Consider the following 20,258-nt stretch of genomic DNA (forward strand, 5'->3'; position numbering starts at 1 on the left):
ATTAGGTAAGCAAAACGTTTCCTTTAAGTTCTTTATAGTCCTGTCCCTCTTGTAACCACTGTCCACTGGCCGCAGTCCTCCTTAAAGAATCGGACACTTTAATACCATACGGTTTATTACACTGTGAATTTCAATATAATTTATATACTGCGTTTGAACTGCAGAGTCCAGCCAGCAGAACTAACATTAGTTTCTGGGGAAGTAGAAGGTTCTTGCATGGCGCCAGGCTGGGTTCTCATGCAGCAAATCAATCAGAAGACCCCGTGTGTATGTGTGAGTGTGAGGAGCCACAAGGTTTGGAAACCAGCTGGCAGAAGAGGGTTGGGACCCCCTTCCCTTCAAGAAAAAACCAAACCCATCCTGACAGCATCTCTGAAAAGCAGGACATAAAATAAATAAGAAAAATAAAGCATTTGAGGCTCTGCAGTTGAAGAGGGGCGGAAGCAATTAAGGAAATGACCGAGCATTATAAAATTATGCATTATGTGGAGGAGGTGGAGAGAGATTTCTGACCATCTCTTGAGACAGGGCTACCGCTTCAGGTCACCTAGTAAAATTGACTGCAGTAGAGAGCCAGCATGGTTAAGAGCAGTGGCTTCTAATCTGGCGAGCTGGGTTTGATTTCCCACTCCTCCACATGCAGCCAGCTGGATTACCTTGGGCTTGTCACAGTCCTGATAGTGTTGCTCTGACTGGGCAGTCCTGTCAGAGCTCTCTCATCCCCACCAACCTCCCAGGGTGTCTGTTGTGGGGAGACGAAAGGAAGGCGATCGTCAGCTGCTTTGGGACTCCTTCGGGCAGTGAAAAGTGGGGTATAAAAACCAGGTCTTTTTCTAGATTCAGGTTGGATGATCGGTAACATTTCCCCTGGTGATGAATACATGCACTCACGGAATTCACTGCCATTTAGCTTCGGTGACTTTCAACGGGGATTAAACTAAGTTACGGAGCAGCCCTAGGAGACCAGAGAAGTCCAAACTCATCAGAACTCAGAAGAACTTAGAGTTGGCCATGATCAGTACTTGGATGGGAGAGCACCAAGGAAGTCCGGACTTGCTGTGCAGAGGTAGGGAATGGCAAACCACCTCTGTTCCTCTCTTGCCTTGAAAGCCCCATGGAAGTTCATGGGGTCGTCATGAGTCTGCTGTTACTTAATGACACACTTTACCTTCCGTCCAAGACATGGAAGACGGGCCCGTCTTATGGCTATTGGCCGTTATGGCTAAATTGAACCGCCAAGATTCAGGGGCAGCGGGCTTCTTAAGGCCACTTGCTGCCGGGATGGACATGTCCTACTTGTGGGCTTCCCACAGAAGCATTTGACTGGCCACAGTTGCAACCAAGATGATGGAAGAGGTGGACCTTTCAGTCTCGATCCACAAGGCAGTGCTTGAGTGTCAGTGTAGTAGAGTCTGTGGATGGAGATGAAGAGATGGACCTTCATACGGCAATCAGGACGATGACTTAAGCCGTCGACTTGTCCAGGGCTGAGATACTGTCACATCAGGGCACACAGCATAGACTTGAACCGGATCCCCCTGTTCCTGTGTTGGCAGGGCTCCATGCTTTGGCTGGGGAAGTCTGTCCTGCAAAGGGAAGAAGGAAAGCTGTTCTGAAGACTTGTTCAGTGAGAAGGACCCTGATGGACAGTGCCATCAAGGGCACAGCATTGAAAGTCAATGGCCTTGCTTCCAAACTATGTCCTCAGAACCCCCCATCAGGGGAACTACTGCACTCCTGAGGTTCAAGGGGAACATCCCTGTGAATTGGACCGAATCAGGTCAGTCTGATTTCATGATCCGCAAAATCTGCTGCTTGGAACGCCTACCTCATATTTCGTTATTGTGGGTATAGGACTATACATGCTCTTATTTTGTAGACCCAAGTGTTACTGTTGTAACCTGTTTATTACCTCTTCCTTCTTTAACCCCAGTGAAGACTGCCTCTCCTCCAATCTGTTATGTAAAGAGTCAAATCATTAAGTTCCAACAGAATTAATCCCACAATAGTTACTGCTGATAGGGCTACCAACCTCAAGGTGAAGTTTGGAGTTCTCCATAAATTACAACTGAATTCCAGGCTACAGACCTTGTTTCCTTTGGAGGAAACAGTTGCCTTAGACAGGATCAGACTCCATGGTATACCATAGAGTCCAGGAGAAAGAGAAGTCCTAGAATGATACAACATCCCACTGAGGTCTCTTATACTCTGTCTCCAAATCTCTGTGAATTTTCCATGTTGGAGCAGGTAATTGGTAGGTTGAAGAGCGACCTACCTCTCCAAGTTCCTCATTCTCAGCTGGCCAGTTTTATATTCCTGGTGGCCTGTTGGGTGTGACAGAAAAGGAGAAGGGTTAACATGAGATGGGAGTAAAGAGAAAACGATACTATCTAATTTGGGAGAAGTTATTGCTTATGAGTTGTACAATTGTGATGCACATCCCTACTCTTTGACACTTGTGTTGCTGGAAAAAGGAGGAGATGATATCATGAACCTAGTTGACATAGCTTCTGGTCACCACTTTCAAAAGGCTCTGTTTCCCCAATTTTTGTGGTTCTTATCATAGAGATTTAGGGGATTCCTAGAGTGTCGCTGACACAGTGATGTCATTTTTAGGTGAACACTGGATATAACATCACCGTATCAATGGCACTCCCTCTCCTCATGCTCTTCCCTACAAAAGCTCCCAGAGCTTGCTGGCAGAGGGCAGGCAATCCTATTTCAGCAGCTGTCTTCAGCAGCTATGAATCCTGGTGACCTCCTAAAACAAAGTTTACCTTCTATCTCTGCAACTTAAAGGTAAAGGTAAAGGTATCCCCTGTGCAAGCACTGGGTCATGTCTGACCCTTGGGGTGATGCCCTCTAGCGTTTTCATGGCAGACTCAATACGGGGTGGTTTGCCAGTGCCTTCCCCAGTCATTATCGTTTACCCCCCCAGCAGCAAGCTGGGTACTCATTTTACCGACCTCAGAAGGATGAGTCAACCTGGAACCGGCTGCTGGGATCGAACTCCCAGCCTCATGGTCAGAGTTTCAGACAGCATGTCAGCTGCCTTACCACAATAGGCTCTTTTCTGTAACTTACAACCTGTTATTTCAGTGGTATGAACAGCACTGCCTTTCTGCGCAGGGAAGATAGGGTTGGATCCCCGCTAATGTACGATGGGTGCAAGAATTTCTCTCCACAGAGTGTGATTTTTCTGCCATCCGCCCCCCTGCACACACATTCCAGCCAGAAACCCCTCCATGAAATCATTACCCCCAAAACAGTATTTCAGGAGGCATTTTGATCTATCTCAGCTCCATGAGTGCTCCATGAATTGATCCAGCCATAGCTTCTTAGCCTGAGTGCATCCTGCCTCCTCTCTGTATTAAAAAATGTACTACCTTCACAACAGTAACTCCTAAAGTCGATAGAGAACTTACTTCTTTGTGAGTGATGGAATTTCCCATCCTGGAGGCACGTGTGGCAGCAGGGATCTGGATACAGGTGAGTATTACTGGAAAAGAATAGGGCAGGTATCACTGACTCCAGGGAGCCCGGTATTGCCACAGACACACCATAAACGTGGTTTACATGCCCCCCCCCTTTTGTAGATGTTGAGGAGAAGACAGGTGACTGTTGAATATGTTTGTGGGAAATTGGTCTTTTCAACATCCTTAATGCCTTAGAAGTGTCTGCATCTCAATCAAGGCCTTGTGAGCATTCTGATTAGTAATTTTCAAAAAATCATGGCTCCATTACAGAGGTTTTGTAGAACCAAGTTTGAGGCCAGTGAAACCTTTAAGACCATTCTGGGTATAAGCTTATAAATCAGCTGTAACTTTCATTTGTCGTTCTGAATATCTCACCAAGCCAGGATTAACATTGGCTGTGAAGGCCAATTTCAATGTATGGCTTCTGAGTTTGGTTTACTGAGCCATCACGACCCATGCTCTGTCGAGCAAGGTGGCTCATAAAACATAAACTAGGGCTGGAAAAACCTGTTGTGATTTGTGAACTGAGCATTAGATGCAGCTGTAATCATAATTATCACTTTTATTTCCATTCAGCCCTTCCCTGGTCAATTCAGGGCAGATAACAACCGGCCAGGTGGAACACCTCAGTTTTACAGGCCTTGTGGAACGGTCTAAGGCCCCGATCTTCTGAGGCACAGCATCCCACCAGGCAGGGGCCCAAACAGTATAGGGGTAGCATGTTAGGCTATTTGTCAAGGTTTATAAATTACTAAAGACGCAATTTTAAAGTAATAATTTTTTAAAATCCAGGCAGGTTTCTTCTTAGAAGTCACAGGCAACTGAAGCTTCTCAGCACCTTTCGGGGAGTACCTGTTGCTCTCTAAGCTCACCTGTTAGCCGGAGTCTGGTGACAGCAGTCAGAAGCCATCTTGGGCTGCTCGCCCCCTTCAGGGCTATTGCTGGCCAGTACTGCGTAGCCGTTCGGAATCCGGAGAGCGGGAGCCCTGTCTCTGTGGGCAGCCTGCTTAGCTGCAGCGACCATCTCTAGAAGCAAGGGAACAGGTTAAGAAACTGTGCAGAGTCTCCGAGGCCCAGAGTTTGCGAGCACTGTGTCTGTTCGTGCACCATGGGCCAGTTTGACCTTGAACCAGGTAGGGTTGACCTTGAACCAGGGAACTGTCTGGGGACACCCGATTCAGACATTATGCAATATTCATGGTGATACACATTCCTCTTGTCTATCAAACTGCTTTATAACAATTCCGTTCTGACAGCCAATCACGAGCCTGGGATTTGTCCACTCTTGCTAAGACACAGGTGAGCTTTCCTAACCTTGGTCTAGGACTTTTTTTCATCCTGTAGACACCTTTAGAATCCTGGCACAGGCTGATGGGGGCAACCACAAAATGGCTGCCTTAGAAGGCGGAGCCAACAACAACATAATGCATAATTGTCATATTAGCTGGCAGTCTTCAAGCAAAGGTTGGATACACACTTTTCTTGGATGCTTTAGGATGCTTTGGGCTGATCCTGCGTAGAGCAGGGGGTTGGACTAGATGGCCTGTATGGCCCCTTCCAACTCTATGATTCTATGATTCTCTTCAACATGTCCTGCAGAAACATCGTCTGGATGAACAAATTGTTAAAACATATTTTCTTCGACTCAAATAGTTTATCTTATGCCATACAGTGAACATCCTCGGTCTGTGGTGGCTGCTGCCGCTAAAGCACGGCTTTTTGAATCTGCACAGCTCATCGGATCTCCAGTGGTCAATTAGAAACGTAGAGCAAAAGCCTGCCCCTGAAGCAGCCTGTGGAAGCAAGGCCCAGGAAGTCAGCCGTCACCTTTATTTACCAGGTATTCCGTAAACTGCTTGCTGTGCTTTCATCTGACTGTTTTGAGGGATCGTGGCTTCTCCCTGCGGAGGGGGTCTCTGGTTCAGCAGGGCAGGCACAGGTTTCTCCTCCATGGGCTGTGCCCGATGGCTTTGTGGTGCAAAGGATCTACAAAGAGTGACAAAAAAAGAGCACCAGGATTTTGAGATGCTGCATTCAGATAACACGGGACTGATTCTCCTAGTATGTGAGGGTGCAGTGTACTAGGGCTGCCAGTCCCCCTGGTGGAGATGGGAGATCCCCTGCCCCTCGGCCCCAAACCTTGCCACCAATCAGCTGGCCAACAGGGGGACTTACCAAGAAAGGGAGGGAGACCCAGGCAACATCACCAGGAACCTGGAACCTGGTGATGTCGCTTCTGGCCTGTACCAGAAGTGAGGTCATCACGTCAGCCATGTCCAGGCAACACTCTAGTGCTTGGGAAAAAACATAATGCAGAAGGCATTTTTACCATAGAGTATTTGCCCAAATACCAGAGCATCACCACAATGTGATGACATCAGTTCCAGTGCACATCGGAAGTGATATTGCTGTGTTGCCAGTGACATAGCCTGGGCCTCCCTTCTACTCCTGCTCCCTTCCCCCCATCCCCCACTGGTTGCCCCACTGGTGGGACCTGGAAACCCTACAATGTGCACCCCTGACGTACCTTCAGCAGCCACGTTACTTGCCTGGCAAAAGCAATCATGAAATATTGGTGATCTCCATGTGAAGTTTGCCTGGGCTTGACCAGGGCCGGGGCCTTCTTGGTATTGGCCCCTGTGTGGTGGAATGAGGTCCCAGAAGGGCTAAAGTTCTAACACAGTTCTACAGGGCCTGCAAGATGGAGCTCTTCCACCAGGCCTCTGTTTGAGGCCAGGCCCAGGAAGATCCCAAGCCCCTCCTCTAAGCACCAACTCTGGGAAATATAGCAGAAGAAGGGGACTACAGGGTGGGTGGGGGGTGGGCGGGCTTCATGTTTTAGCTGTGATAGATTGTTATATCCATGGGTTCATGGAAGAAACGCCAGGGTGACTGGGCAAATGAACACCTCTTTATTGTGATCTCAGCATGACTTCAAGTTGAAGTAGGCGACAAGACCGAGAACCCCCCCCCGAAAACCCCAGCATATATCCATGAAGCAGACAATAGAACTTCCTGGCAGTGCGCACAATTGGCTAGATCGAATTAGATTGATTCAAACCGATCAGACCCAGCAGGCCGGTTCCCTGCTACCCATTGGCCAGTTATGCGTCTGCTTGGATTCTGCCAAGTAAATATATAAATATACTGCTGAATCATTAAATATACTCATACAGTCATCTCACTCTACGACAGTTCTTTGTTTTTCATTTCAATCATTTATATTCTCCCCCATCTTTTGAGACAAACTCTGGATTAATAAACAAAAAGGGGGAAGGCTATCTCAGGGTTTGTATGTTCCGGCACCAGAAACAGCACCTCCCCCTACTTACGACTCGCTCAGGTGGGCCACCGCTGGAGGAAAATTGTTGCTTTTGTGGTGGGGCAGCACAGCAAAGCGGACCTGGCTGTGGGGCTGGGACACAGGAATGTGCTTCTGGGGAGAGAAGACAAAAGAAGCATACATGGAAGGAGCCCAGGGGACGATCCAAGGCCAATTTTGCACGGAGGAAGAGTTGGTGACACCTCGCTCAATACACCGTTGTTTTTCACACCTCTGCATTGGGTACCAAATATACAGCGCGGACTGGTTTTTATTTATTTTATTTTATTTATTTAGATTTATATACCGCCCTCCCCGAAGGCTCAGGGCGGTTTACATTAAAACTAGTCAACGATACATGAAACAGTCTTCGTTAAAACATACAGTAATTAATAACAGTGGTTGTAACCATATAACAGAATAATGTAACAGTATAACAACATAATAAAATAATATAACGATGGAACGGTGCAATACCACAACATCTTATTTTATTCTCCGCATGCACAAACCCGTTTTCAGTCTTTTCCGCGTCTCTTCATCGTGGTTTCTGAAAGTTGTGTTACTGCGACTTTATTTCTGCCGCCAGCTTCTGATGCTGTATTTTGCATGCAGAGCTTCTCCGTGCTTTCCTACTCCTCCCCCTGAATGATGTGCACCAACGGTTTTGCGGACAACCCCTATCCCGTTTTCTGGCCAATGGAAAAAATGGACTGCTATTTTTGTGGACCCTCAATGCATCACACTGTGCTGTCCACCAGAGTCAATTGCCTGACAGACTCCATTGCCAACCTCCGGATGGTCAAACCAAGAGACAGAACACTGAGTTGAGGCTTCCAAGTCAACTGAGATAGGAGTCACTGTTTAACCTCCAAATGATGTCTGGAGAACCTCCTGGGATTACAAATGATCTCCAGGCAACAGAGACCCGTTTGTCTGGGAAAAATGGTCACTTTGGAACAGGGTTAGTCAAACTGCGGCCCTCCAGATGTCCATGGACTACAATTCCCAGAAGCCCCTGCCAGCGAATGCTGGCAGGGGCTTCTGGGAATTGTAGTTCATGGACATCTGGAGGGCCGCAGTTTGACTACCCCTGCTTTGGAAGGTGAGCTCTAAGGCAGTGGTCCCCAACCTTTTTATCACCAGGGACCACTCAACGCCGGGGACCCCTCACCGAGGACCACTCAACGCCTGTTACTGAGGCCCGATGGGGGGGTAGTTTACTCCTCTACTCTCAACCACTGCCCTAACGCTCTCTGATCGCTATGGTAATGTTTAAACATCCCTTCAAAATAAGATACAGACACGCCACAACAATGAAGTGTGTTGTAAAGGGCTGGGGGGGATGAAGTAAAGTGCCGAGGGGGAGGGAGAGAAGGCATCCTTTGAGGCCCACCTCCAATTAGTCGAAGAACCACATGTGGTCCGCGGCCCACAGGTTGGGGCTCGCTACTCTAAGGCACGATACCCCACAGAAATTCCTCCCTTGCCCGAATCCCACCCTCCATATGGGCTTCTGGGTGAACTCTCCCCCCCCTCCAGTTACTTTGCCTCAAACAAACTGCTCTGTTTGCCAGTCTTCTTTTAGTGATCACTTCTTCCCAGATATTAAGACTGTTTATGAACATTCCATGACATCACAGCAACTCAACCAACGATCGAAAGGCATTCACAAGCTTGAATTCACTAATTAAAAAAAAAGATTGCATGATCATAGAATGAACTAACAACTCACCATGGGAGCAGCTGGGGAGATCCCCCCACTATGGGGAAAACGGCTGTTCATAGAAAGCTTGGACTGGAGGGCATCGGTCAGTTTGTTCACAATTCTCTCCTGAGCTGTTTCCGAGACATCCTGTTGATTAAAAAAAAAAATGTCCCTGGCAGAGTTTACTTGTAGGAACTGGGTTGCCTGCTATCAAATCTTTCCATTCCTAATATGCTGCCAGGTGCAGAGAGACAAGCAACATTTCTTATGAAGGTTTGTCCTTTGGGACATCAATCCAAAATCCAGTTGGCACAAACCATGCTTAGCGAACCCATTTAAAGCCATGGCTATTGATTTTGTCTTGGCTCCTAGGATGGCTGGTCCATTCAGACCCCCTGGCAGTAGCAGAAAATAGCATCACGTTCCAGCCAGTTTCCGGCGACCTCATGGGTTTTCAAGGCAAGGGACTTCCGGAGGTGGCTTGCCATTGCCTGCCCCTGTGTCCTGTTGGAGATCTCCCCATCCAAATACGAGCCAAGTCCGACCCTGTTTCGCTTTCAGTGGGCTAACTTGAGCCATCTAATCGGAGGCTCAGACCAGGGGTAGTCAAACTGCGGCCCTCCAGATGTCCATGGACTACAGTTCCCAGGAACCCCTGCCAGCATTCGCTGGCAGGGGCTTCTGGGAATTGTGGTCCATGGACATCTGGAGGGCCGCAGTTTGACTAAGCCTGGCTCAGACAGCATGCTAAATTTCCTTAACTCTGAAATGGTATCTTGTCCGTTGTGAGTCCAAAATATCAGCTGTTCCAAGTTAAACTGGGTGGTGGTTATGCAGCAGATCCAGAGAACTGAAGAGGAGGCATCTATTAGCCATTCCTTGCAGACATGTCTCTCCCATGATATAACATGTCAACTTTGCCAAGTAACACAACCTTTCTGCTTCAGAGGTAATACAATATGTCACACCATTGTTTGATCCACAGGTAATAAATACCTGTTCTCTCAGGGCAATCTTGCAACAATTCACGCAGACCCAATGATTCCAAACACCTAGATTCTGGATTCTCCAGTTCCTTTCAAGCATCTGGATTTCACTCCAGCTAAACTTATGGTCAGGTCAGCGACAGGACAGTTCATATTGGCAAATTACTTGGCATAGAATCCTACACAGGGAGAGAACTGGTATGGAGAGAACTGGCACACTTTTCTTGGATGCTTTAGGATGCTTAGGGCTGATCCTGCGTTGAGCAGTGGGTTGGACTTGATGGCCGGTATGGCCCCTTCCAACTCTATGATTCTATGATTCTATGATGGTAGTTAAGAGCAGCAGCCTCTAATCTGGAGAACCAGGTTTGATTCCCCACTCTTCCACGTGTGGCCAGCTGGGTGACCTTGAGCTAGTCACAGTTCTCTCAGAGCTCTCCCAGCCTGAACTACCTCACAGGCTGTCTGTTGTGGGGAGAGGAAGAGAAGGCAGTTGCAAGCCGCTTTGGAATTCCTTTGGGTAGTCAAAAGCAGCGTATAAAAACCAACTCATCTTCCGTTGTTTTTCTACATGACGAGTCTTACCTGGCATTTAGACAGCAAAGTCAGAGACTCTTTGTAATGCAAAATGGACTTTTCGGGATCTCCCAGGTGGAAGCGCGATGCCCCAAGTCCTTCGCAAGCTTGCCACTGCCCTTGGAGGTCATCTGCAGACAGACCAGAAGAGACTTGTTGGAGAAAAGGACAGGACGTATCAGGACTTGGGAAGAGACCTGCTGAATCAGACCAAGGAGCCATCAACTCCACCATCCTGTTTCTAACACAAATTAGCCAGATAAGTCTTTGGTGGGCTGGAAGAAATAGTGGCACATGACGTATAGTTTTTAAATCTGAATGGCAGTAAAGGAATGTGTTTCTGTCTAAAAACCTAACAGGTTGGCGGGGAAGCAAAATTAAACGTAATGTTGCCACGGATACATGCCGCAATCAGCACAGGTGCTTTCTTAAGGGACTTCCAGATATAAGATTGCCCAGCAAAGATTCCCCATTAGCTAACAACCACTACAAATCCGCCCAACCCACTATGAGTTGAGCTGATGCTCCCACCTTTCTTTAATGTTATTGCTGTTGATATGTTAATGTTATTGTTATTATCACCTTGTTATTACTACAAAGGGAATTACCTGTATCGTTTCTTGTTTCATGTAAACCGCCCTGAGCCTTCGCGGAGGGCGATAGATAGACAGACAGACAGACAGACAGACAGACAGACAGACAGACAGACAGACAGACAGACAGACAGACAGACAGACAGACAGACAGACAGACAGACAGATAGATAGATAGATAGATAGATAGATAGATAGATAGGCAGACAGGCAGGCAGGCAGGCAGGCAGGCAGGCAGGCAGGCAGGCAAGCAAGCAAGCAAGCAAGCAAGCAAGCAACTAACTAAACATTAGTAAACAGTTACATCCAGAAGTACAGGCAGGATTTCGAAGAGGCAGAGGAACTAGAGATCAAATTGCCAACATACGCTGGATCATGGAGAAAGCTAGGGAGTACCAGAAGAACGTCTACTTCTGCTTCATTGACTATGCTAAAGCCTTTGATTGTGTGGAGCACAACAAATTGTGGCAAGTTCTTAAAGAGATGGGAATACCAGAGCATCTTATTTGTCTCTTGAGAAATTTATATGCAGGTCAAGAAGCAACAGTGAGAACTCAACATGGAATCACTGACTGGTTCAAAATTGAGAAAGGAGTTCGGCAAGGCTGTATACTGTCGCCTTGCCTATTTAACTTATATGCAGAGCACATCATGAGAAATGCGGGATTAGAGGAGTCACAAATTGGGATCAAGATTGCAGGGAGAAATATCAACAACCTCAGATATGCAGATGATACCACTCTAATGGCAGAAAGTGAAGAGGAACTAAAGAGCCTGTTGATGCGGGTGAAGGAGGAGAGTGCAAAAGTTGGCTTGAAACTCAACATCAAGAAAACAAAGATCATGGCATCCGGCCCTCTCAATTCCTGGCAAATAGATGGGGAAGAAATGGAGATAGTGACAGATTTTATTTTCCTGGGCTCCAAGATCACTGCAGATGGGGACTGCAGCAAAGAAATTAAAAGACGCTTGCTCCTGGGGAGGAAAGCTATGGCAAATCTAGACAGCATCCTAAAAAGCAGAGACATCACCCTGCCAACAAAAGTGCGTTTAGTCAAGGCTATGGTATTCCCAGTTGCAATGTATGGCTGCGAAAGTTGGACCATAAGGAAGGCCGAGCGTCAAAGAATTGAGGCTTTTGAACTCTGGTGCTGGAGAAGACTCTTGCGAGTCCCTTGGACTGCAAGGCGAACAAACCGGTCAGTCCTAGAGGAGATCAACCCTGACTGCTCCTTAGAAGGCCAGATCCTGAAGATGAAACTCAAATACTTTGGCCACCTCATGAGAAGGAAGGACTCCCTGGAGAAGAGCCTAATGCTGGGTGCGATTGAGGGCAAAAGAAGAAGGGGACGACAGAGAATGAGGTGGCTGGATGGAGTCACTGAAGCAGTAGGTGCAAACTTAAATGGACTCCGGGGAATGGTAGAGGACAGGAAGGCCTGGAGGATCATTGTCCATGGGGTCGCGATGGGTCGGACACGACTTCGCACATAACAACAACAAAACAGTTACAAAATGTGTGTGTGTGTGTGGGGGGGGGTTGCGCAATGGTTATGGTTCCCACAGGAGGTGATTTTCCTTAGGACATCTCTTTTCCTGGGAACCAATTTCTGTACCTCTTTACTCACCTGAGTCCTTGAAGGCCTGGAGGGCATGAAGGTAGTTTTCTCCAGCCGTTTCATGATCACCCAGCTGGCTAAACGCGTAGGCCAAATTACCAAAGCACTGTCCTTGGGCTCTCCGGTTCCCCAGGGCACCTGTACAACAACACACACGTCTTGACTGGTAGATCCCTCGTGATAGGCCTGGGAGAAGTTGCTTCAGAAAAGTTGGCCTTGTAGAAATTGTGGGATTATTTCCTATCGGATCCATAGTTTATAAGAATACTAATTGTCATTGTTTTGTATATTTGTTAAGCTGAATTATAATGAGCATGTATTTTGGCCCAGGCTGACCAAAGTGACCAAAGGTCACTCATAAGGTCAGGAGGTGCCATTGCGGGCAAGCAGGACAGCATGTACACCACATGCCTCATGGAATCCAAATACAAAGAAGCGCATTAGGTGCCAGAGAGATTAATCACTGTTTGTTCATATTGTAATTGTTGGGGAGCCAATTTGGTGTAGTGGTTAGGAGTGTGGACTTCTAATTGGGCATGCCGGGTTCGATTCTGCACTCCCCCACATGCAGCCAGCTGGGTGACCTTGGGCTCGCCATGGCACTGATAAAACTATTCTGACCGAGCAGTGATATCAGGGCTCTCTCAGCCTCACCCACCCCACAGGGTGTCTGTTGTGGGGAGAGGAAAGGGAAGGCGACTGTAAGCCGCTTTGAGCCTCCTTCGGGTAGAGAAAAGCGGCATATAAGAACCAACTCTTCTTCTTCTTCTTCTTACAAATTAATAGTAAAAGATGTGCCCATCCCATGTAAATGGCAATTCCCATGTAAATGATTTTGGAAGTGATGTTCTGATGCCCACCCCTGATACCAGTCTATGGATCTGGTCTTTGACCAACCCAAGACCTTCCTAAATATTTAGCATCTGTGTGTGTACCAATCAATGATGGATACTGTAATAGTATGGGAATGTGAAGTATTAAAACTTTTTATCTGGTCCTGGAAGGTCGGAGATCACAGTTTCAGCCATCTTTGCTGGCCTGCTTTGATCGCCCTTAAGGTAAAGGTATCCCCTGTGCAAGCATCGAGTCATATCTGACCCTTGGGGTGACGCCCTCCAGCGTTTTCATGGCAGACTCAACACGGGGTAGTTTGCCAGTGCCTTCCCCAGTCATTACCGTTTACCCCCCAGCAAACTGGGTACTGGAATCATAGAATCATAGAATCATAGAATCATAGAGTTGGAAGGGGCCATACAGGCCATCTAGTCCAACCTCCTGCTCAACGCAGGATCAGGCCAAAGCATCCAAGAAAAGTGTGTATCCAACCTTTGCTTGAAGACTGCCAGTGAGGGGGAGCTCACCACCTCCTTAGGCAGCCTATTCCACTGCTGAACTACTCTGACTGTGAAATTTTTTTTCCTGATATCTAGCCTATATCGTTGTATTTGTAGTTTAAACCCATTACTGTTTAAACCCAACAGAAACAGCATCCTGCCCTACTCATTTTACCGACCTCGGAAGGATGGAAGGCTGAGTCAACCTTGAGCCGGCTGCTGGGATTGAACTCCCAGCCTTATGGGCAGAGCTTCAGACTGCATGCCTGCTGCCTTACCACTCTGCGCCACAAGAGGCTCTTGATTGCCCTATTTTGCCAAAATAAACTTTTCCTTTGCTTCATCCAGTTTTCTTGCCTGACTTTTGGATTACTGGAACTTTTGTTATTTTGGCTTTTGTGCACTTGCATGAAGATTTTAGGCCTAACACTCAGAACGATTCTAATACCAGGTATAAAAGAGGAGAAATTTGAACAAGCACCCTTGGACTGGTTGGTGTTCTTTGCAACAACTTACTGTGTAGCGAAGCAGCTCTCCGGTGGAACCCTAAAGCGGTGGTGAAATTCTCCAGGGTGTTGTGCACGGCCCCAAGGTTCTGAAGGACGATCGCCTCTTTATACCGGTGGTTGGTGTCGCTTTGGCAGAGCGGAAGAGCTTTCTCAAAGCTCTCGGCCGCTAAGGAGAAGATTTTAAGCTGAGAATAGCTGAGCCCAATGTCGTTGTAGAGTTTTCCTGAAAAGAAATTTAAAAATGGGAATGGGGAGATAGATAGAGAGAGTAAATATTTACTGATGGATTTGTGGACTTGTTTATACTTAAGTGGCAGTCATGAATTTGCATTAATCAAGTGTGAAGGGTTGAAGACTTAAGGTTAGAGCCACAAGATCGGTGGTGTTGGGGGGGGGGTTCCAACCTTTTTGAGCTTGTGGGGACATTTGGAATTCTGATGTTGCACGTGGGCAGAACAACAAAATGGCTGCCAGAAAATGGCTGCCGTAAGAGACAGAGCCAACTGTGAAATTATTGTTGCAGCTTAACTTGAGTAACACAGTGCAGATCCTTGTGCTGTAGTGGCAACTTCTGCTAAAGCCATATTTGGAAAAAGCTAAAAATACTTGACACTTGACAGAAAATATTTCAAGTAGCAGCCTGGTGGCCAGGAGCACCACGTTGGGGACCCCTGCACTGGAATGTTTTCATAGGCACAAGGATTCCCACCTACACCAGCCCTGACTTTCTTGCCTCTCCCTTTGCAGAAGCCCAAAAGTCCCCTGAAATGCAGGATAGGCGATTTTGGTAGAGATTTGGTAGGGGATTTTGGGCTGAAGCAGAAAGGGACAGGTGAGAAAGTCATGGCTTCACATGTGGAAATACCTCTGTCAAATTCCATTTATAATCTCCGTTTTTGTTTTGTTTTTTACTTTTCCGAAATGAACCAGTCTAGAACTAGGCTGTAAGGTTAAAATGCAATCAGCCATTTGATGGATTATTTTAAAAAATCATTTTGAGATTTGAGATACGCAAAAAAGGTGCCCCTGATTAACCAAAGACCAGATTTTAAATTTAAAAAAAAAGTTTATTACCAAGACTACAGAGGGTGAACACAGTCTTACATGTCCCACTGCTGTTGGGTGAACTCCACATTGTTGAATATCCTGTCACAATTGCAACAAACTTCATGTTTCTGTTCATCCCTAACTAGGGGTGCTAGCCTCCAGTTGGGACCTAAAGATCTCCCAGAATTGCAGCTCATCTCACCCTAGAAAAAATGGATGCTTTGGAGGAGGGACCCTACAGAAGTCCCTACTGATGTTCTTGTTCTCCATGGATTTCACCCCAATTTTCAGATGTTTCCCAAACTGGTGTTACCGGAAATAGACTTGTATCTAAAATGCTCTGCATTTTAGCTGGGAGTTGTGGAAGACCCTCTCTTAATGGGATTTCTATGTGTCAGTAATTAGACAGGAGGAAGATGCTAGAAGGATTATTTCGACCAGAAGAGACATTAGAGTGAAACAATACAAGATAGTCAATTATATCAGCCACTGGCCTTGTTCCTTTGTTCCAGATGTGGGGTGGAGAAGAAGATCTTGCCCAGCCCTGTTTGTACAGATAACTGCATCATTCCTGTGACAAACAGGAGACCTCTTGCTGGAGGCCTGACTTCACCCAGAGCCTGTCGGTTGGCCTGTTTCTTTCACGCAAAGAGTTATGGGTAGCCATGTGTTAGCCTGACCTGTCTTGCTGATAGTGAACCAGAAATTAAAAAAACAGAGGATTGCAGCCGCTTTCCTCTTTGCACAGTGAAGGGCATACCTGGGACCCATTGCTGGAGTTGGCAACCATGCCCCCGGTGGCCAAAGGGAACCTGGCAACCATACCTAACACGTACCCAGCAGGGCTTTGTTTGGGATTTGGTCACATAACAAGCGGCACTCATTCAACACCTTGACGATCTCGCTGGCGCCATGCTGTCGGCTCCGCAGCATGTATTTGCTGGCTTCGTTGAGGGCCGTGGCGGCCGCTTCCAAACTGTTGACTTCCGCGTAGGCCCGCCCAGCTTCTAGGAAACATTGAGCCGCTCGGGAAGGGTCTTCCATGCCCAGGTAGCACATGCCCATTTTCATGTATGTGCCAGCCTCACTCCCAGCTTGGACGGAATGGTAGTGACCCTGGGCTTTGCGGAAGTACTCCAGAGCCTTGGGGAAATCCTGCAGCCCTTCGTGGGCGGCACCTATGTTGAAGAATAGATCCGCCTGATGCGCCGCAGCTTCACCTTCCTTGGGCTGGGATTTGAGGAGGAACTCCAAGCCCTTCTCTGGCTGGCCGCACTCAACATAAGCCGCCCCCAGATTGAAAGCACAAACCTTCTGGGCCTGCCGGCTCGAGGTTTCTAAGGAAAGGGTAAAGGCCTTGTTGAAATTCTGTAAGGCCTCTTCCTCTTTGCCCAGAAGCAGGGCCTGGTGTCCACCTTGGGTGAGGTCTTCAATCTCAGTGTCCTTTTTTGAGGGCTCTGCACGGTCTTTCTCTAGCTCTCCAGACACCTCTGCTTTTCCTTTCAATTTCTTCTTTTTCTTCCCCAATGCCTGAAGTTCCAAGCTTTGTTGTTGCTGAGTGACCTCAGCTTCCAGCGTGGAGGAATTTTCTGAAGCCATCAGTGATGGAGGGGAGGGGGGTCCATTGACCTCCTGGGAAAAGAGGAACATGGGATTTTATTCTGTGAAGTGGGAGTCACAACTTCACTGGATCTTTCTAAAAACACAATAAAGTGTGGTGGTTGTTGTTTTTTAAAAACCCACGGGTACATGATCTAAAGCTGTGGTTCTCAACCTTCCTAATGCTGCGACCCTTTAATACAGTTCCTCCTGTTGTGGTGACCCCCCAACCATAACATTATGCAAGAGTTCATTCACAGAAATTAAAATGAAACTGAGCAATGACGTAAAGATCCATTGTTCATGATTGTATATAAAGTGATTCCCCCCCCCCCCACCTCTGGGGTTTCTCAGTTCAGTTCTGCCTCTTGTCCCACCATAGCAATCTCGCTCTTTTGCACTGCTCCAGACAGACGAATGCTCTATCTCTATCTACCCCGCAAGGCTGTTGTGTGGAAGGCAGCCCTCTCCCGGCCAAGCTGCTTGCCCTGCCGCGACCCCTGTGAAAGGGTCATTCAACCTCCAAAATGGTCCCAACCCCAAGGTTGAGAGCCAGGAGATACCGGAACAAAGTATAAGTGGAAAACACATGCAATGGAGGGCTGTTGTTTTTTTTAATGAGAAAGAGTGAGTGTGAAAAGATGGAATTTTTAGGAGGAAAGAAAGAAGAAGAAAAAGAACTGGATCTTATATGCCACTTTTCTCTACCCGAAGGAGTCTCAGAGTGGCTTCCAATCACCTTCCCTTTCCTCTCCCCACAACAGACATCCTGTGAGGTGGGTGAGGCTGAGAGAGCCCTGAGATTGCTGCTCAGTCAGAACAGCTTCATCAGTGCCATGGGGAGCCCAAGGTCACCCTTCTGGCTGCCTGTGGAGGAGCAGGGAATCAAACCCAGCTCACCACTAACCACTAACCAAGCTGTCAAGTCAAGTAAACAGTAAGAAGTTGAATTTTTGCTCATTTTACAGCTTTTGAAGGTCTATATTTCAAAGGGCAGTAATTCATATAAAAGCATGTCCACAGTAAGAGCAACCACTAACTACCACTCACCAAAAAGACATTCAACAATATTAAGATCCCTGAAGATCTTGGAGAGGAGCTGAAGAATTATCAAAGATTTTCACAGAGCGTTTCGATTTTTCAATATAACTTAGAAAAAGGCCTGTGGAATCCAGTTTAAACTTACCTCAGCTTCTTTAAAAACACTCTCTTGACACTGGGTTTCATCAAAGGCCCCAACAAAACCGATCTGCAGCTTCTTATAAAATTCTTTCCATAAACACGTGCTGTTATTTCAGGCCTGCAGTCCCATACTATTCAACGGAGCTCTGTCATAAAAGCAACCAAGAGATAGCCACATCTAGCCGTCCCTACAAGAGCAAACGCCTGTCTTCCTTTCTGTGATGGCTTGCAGGGATTCAGTTACTTTTCGGAGACAGGCAGACACGCTGGATATCTCCCTGGCAACCGGCTGTAACAGCGGAAGGCCCACCTCTACCTGGTGACGTCGCAGGCTACGATCCAGGACAGGACTTGTGCCCAGAATCTGTTCTTGCCTGCTTTTAAAGATGTGGTCCCCCCAGGTTTGCAAACAGGCACGTGGATGGTCTGATATCACTTATGCCTGCATGGGGCTAGATCAGCAGCTATAGAGCTTGAAAGATTAATTAAACCAGTTTCTTTAGCTCAGAAAACTCTGTATAAAACAACACAAGAGAGTTTTATATGGCTAAAAACACACAGTGTACAGAAACACGTGGCTGACAACCTGGCCATTTCCACAACCTCATGTATTTGTGACTCTGGAGTTTTCCCTGATCCTTCTCGACCTTGGGTTGCCCCCAAATTTTGAGAAAGGTAGCATAAAGGCTGACTTGCAGCTGTGCGGGTGGGAAAATTTGGATCCTGCCATCTCTGTGCCCACCATTTTCTTTAATCCTGTGTCTAGGAAGCTAATTTATTCTCTCTGTCTCGGTGGGGGGGCTTTCAATTTTTCATTTAAATCTGTGCTTGTTGTATTCTTATAATATTATAAACAATATGTGTCCGGTGTTCTTTGATTTCCAGCTATCTTCAGAATCAAATCAAAAATCTAAGTATTTAGACCCTTTCAGTGCAGAAATACCAGGGGGGAGGAATATCTCTGCAATGGAAGGGCGAGTGACTCAATACTACTCAATACTGATGCTCCTTTGGAAGACTTCAGGCCACAGGCCGGCGATGTTCTTTTCCCAACCACTTTCCTTCACACAGCTTACAGACTGTGTTGGTAGCAATTTTAACTGATTGGTCTGCTTTAAAAAAAAATCTGTGTGAATCCTTCTTGGGAAATGCCTGGCTGCTCTACACATGAAGATTCGCAGAGAAGCGTAAGAATTGTGGGGAGGGAGGGAAGGACAGAGAGAGAGATCCGGCTGCAACCATGGCCAACAATTTCATTTTAATTCTTTGGTCTGCTTTAAAAAAAAACGACAATAACCAAGACAATTGGGTGGGAAAGCGTCACTCTGCATTGACAGATGGTTGGCTGGATGCCATATAAGAACCAACTCTTCTTCTATTTGTTCCTTAGGCAGCTGATGCCGTGCACCTCCTCTGCATATTTAAGCTCTTCCAGCAGAGACATCAACAAGCATGTTCATTTATACGCCCATGTACCACCGTTCTCTACCATTCCTGACTAACTTCATGTGTTTCTTCTGCAACAATGTTACTTGCTCGATGGTTCACAGAGAGCCAAGTGTCTGTATTAAGGGCTGTCCAGTGGCTTAGGATGACTCCCAAACAGCCTATTGTGCAGAGTCTTGGTCAAGTCTCACAAATAGAGGGCCCGGCTCCCTGGAATGAGTCCATCCATCTCATGAGCTTTCTTTCCCAGGTGCCTTCAACTTTTACGCGCATTACGGTCTTTTCCAATGACTCGTGTCCTCTCATAATTGTGACCAAAGTATGATCACCTCGATTTAGTCATCTTTGCTTCTACCAAGTAGCATCCACCGGAAGAGCCACACAGACTGCCATCCCTGAAATGAGGCTTGTACATAAGGAAAGCTGGTAGGTTGCTCGTTCCTTTGGTGCCCACTGCAACCCTCACCAGGCAGGGGGCCTCCCCTTCTTTTCTGAAATACAGGACAAGAGACATATTGGGGGCAAGGACTTAGAAGAGCCACAGCCACTGTGGGTCACTGTTCTACGGTTTGGGGAGGAATAATCCAAGGCTGTGGGGACGGATAAGGCTCGGAATTCACTGCAGCTGTCAGAGAGAGCCATAAATCGAGTCACGACAATTGGGTTGGAAAAGCGTCACTCTGCATTGACAGATGGTTGGCTGGATGCAGCTGATCTCTGGCTCCCTCAGAAAGCTGATGCGCTGGCGGCCTCAGACCACTGTGCAGAATTTTAATTGAAAACTCATTTGCTCAAACATTTAGTCCCTTAGCAAAAGGAGGGAGAAGGAAGGAAGGAAGATCCGGATGCAACGATGGCCAA

General features: G+C 47.1%; 1 protein-coding gene across 2 annotated transcripts; it reads right to left on the minus strand.

The window, feature by feature from the left end:
• Window positions 1-159: 159 nt before the first annotated feature.
• Window positions 160-18,554, minus strand: TTC24 (tetratricopeptide repeat domain 24). 2 transcript variants are annotated; one of them, XM_077325375.1, is made up of 12 exons: window positions 17,956-18,554; window positions 16,007-16,802; window positions 14,131-14,346; window positions 12,290-12,418; window positions 10,078-10,199; window positions 8,534-8,653; window positions 6,809-6,912; window positions 5,314-5,462; window positions 4,349-4,502; window positions 3,426-3,499; window positions 2,276-2,324; window positions 160-1,586 (listed from the first exon to the last, which is right to left on the minus strand). In XM_077325375.1, the coding sequence occupies exons 2-12, from the start codon at window positions 16,767-16,769 to the stop codon at window positions 1,499-1,501; spliced, it is 1,968 nt and encodes a 655-aa protein (XP_077181490.1). In that variant the 5' UTR covers window positions 16,770-16,802; window positions 17,956-18,554; the 3' UTR covers window positions 160-1,498. The 2 variants fall into 2 exon arrangements, with proteins under 2 accessions (XP_077181490.1, XP_077181499.1); XM_077325384.1 differs by lacking the exons at window positions 160-1,586; window positions 2,276-2,324; window positions 3,426-3,499 and having other exon boundaries at window positions 4,358-4,500.
• Between the last annotated feature and the right edge of the window lie 1,704 nt (window positions 18,555-20,258).

The sequence above is a fragment of the Paroedura picta genome, chromosome 1 (assembly GCF_049243985.1).
Source record: "Paroedura picta isolate Pp20150507F chromosome 1, Ppicta_v3.0, whole genome shotgun sequence".
In the NCBI taxonomy this organism is placed as follows: Eukaryota; Metazoa; Chordata; class Lepidosauria; order Squamata; family Gekkonidae; genus Paroedura; species Paroedura picta.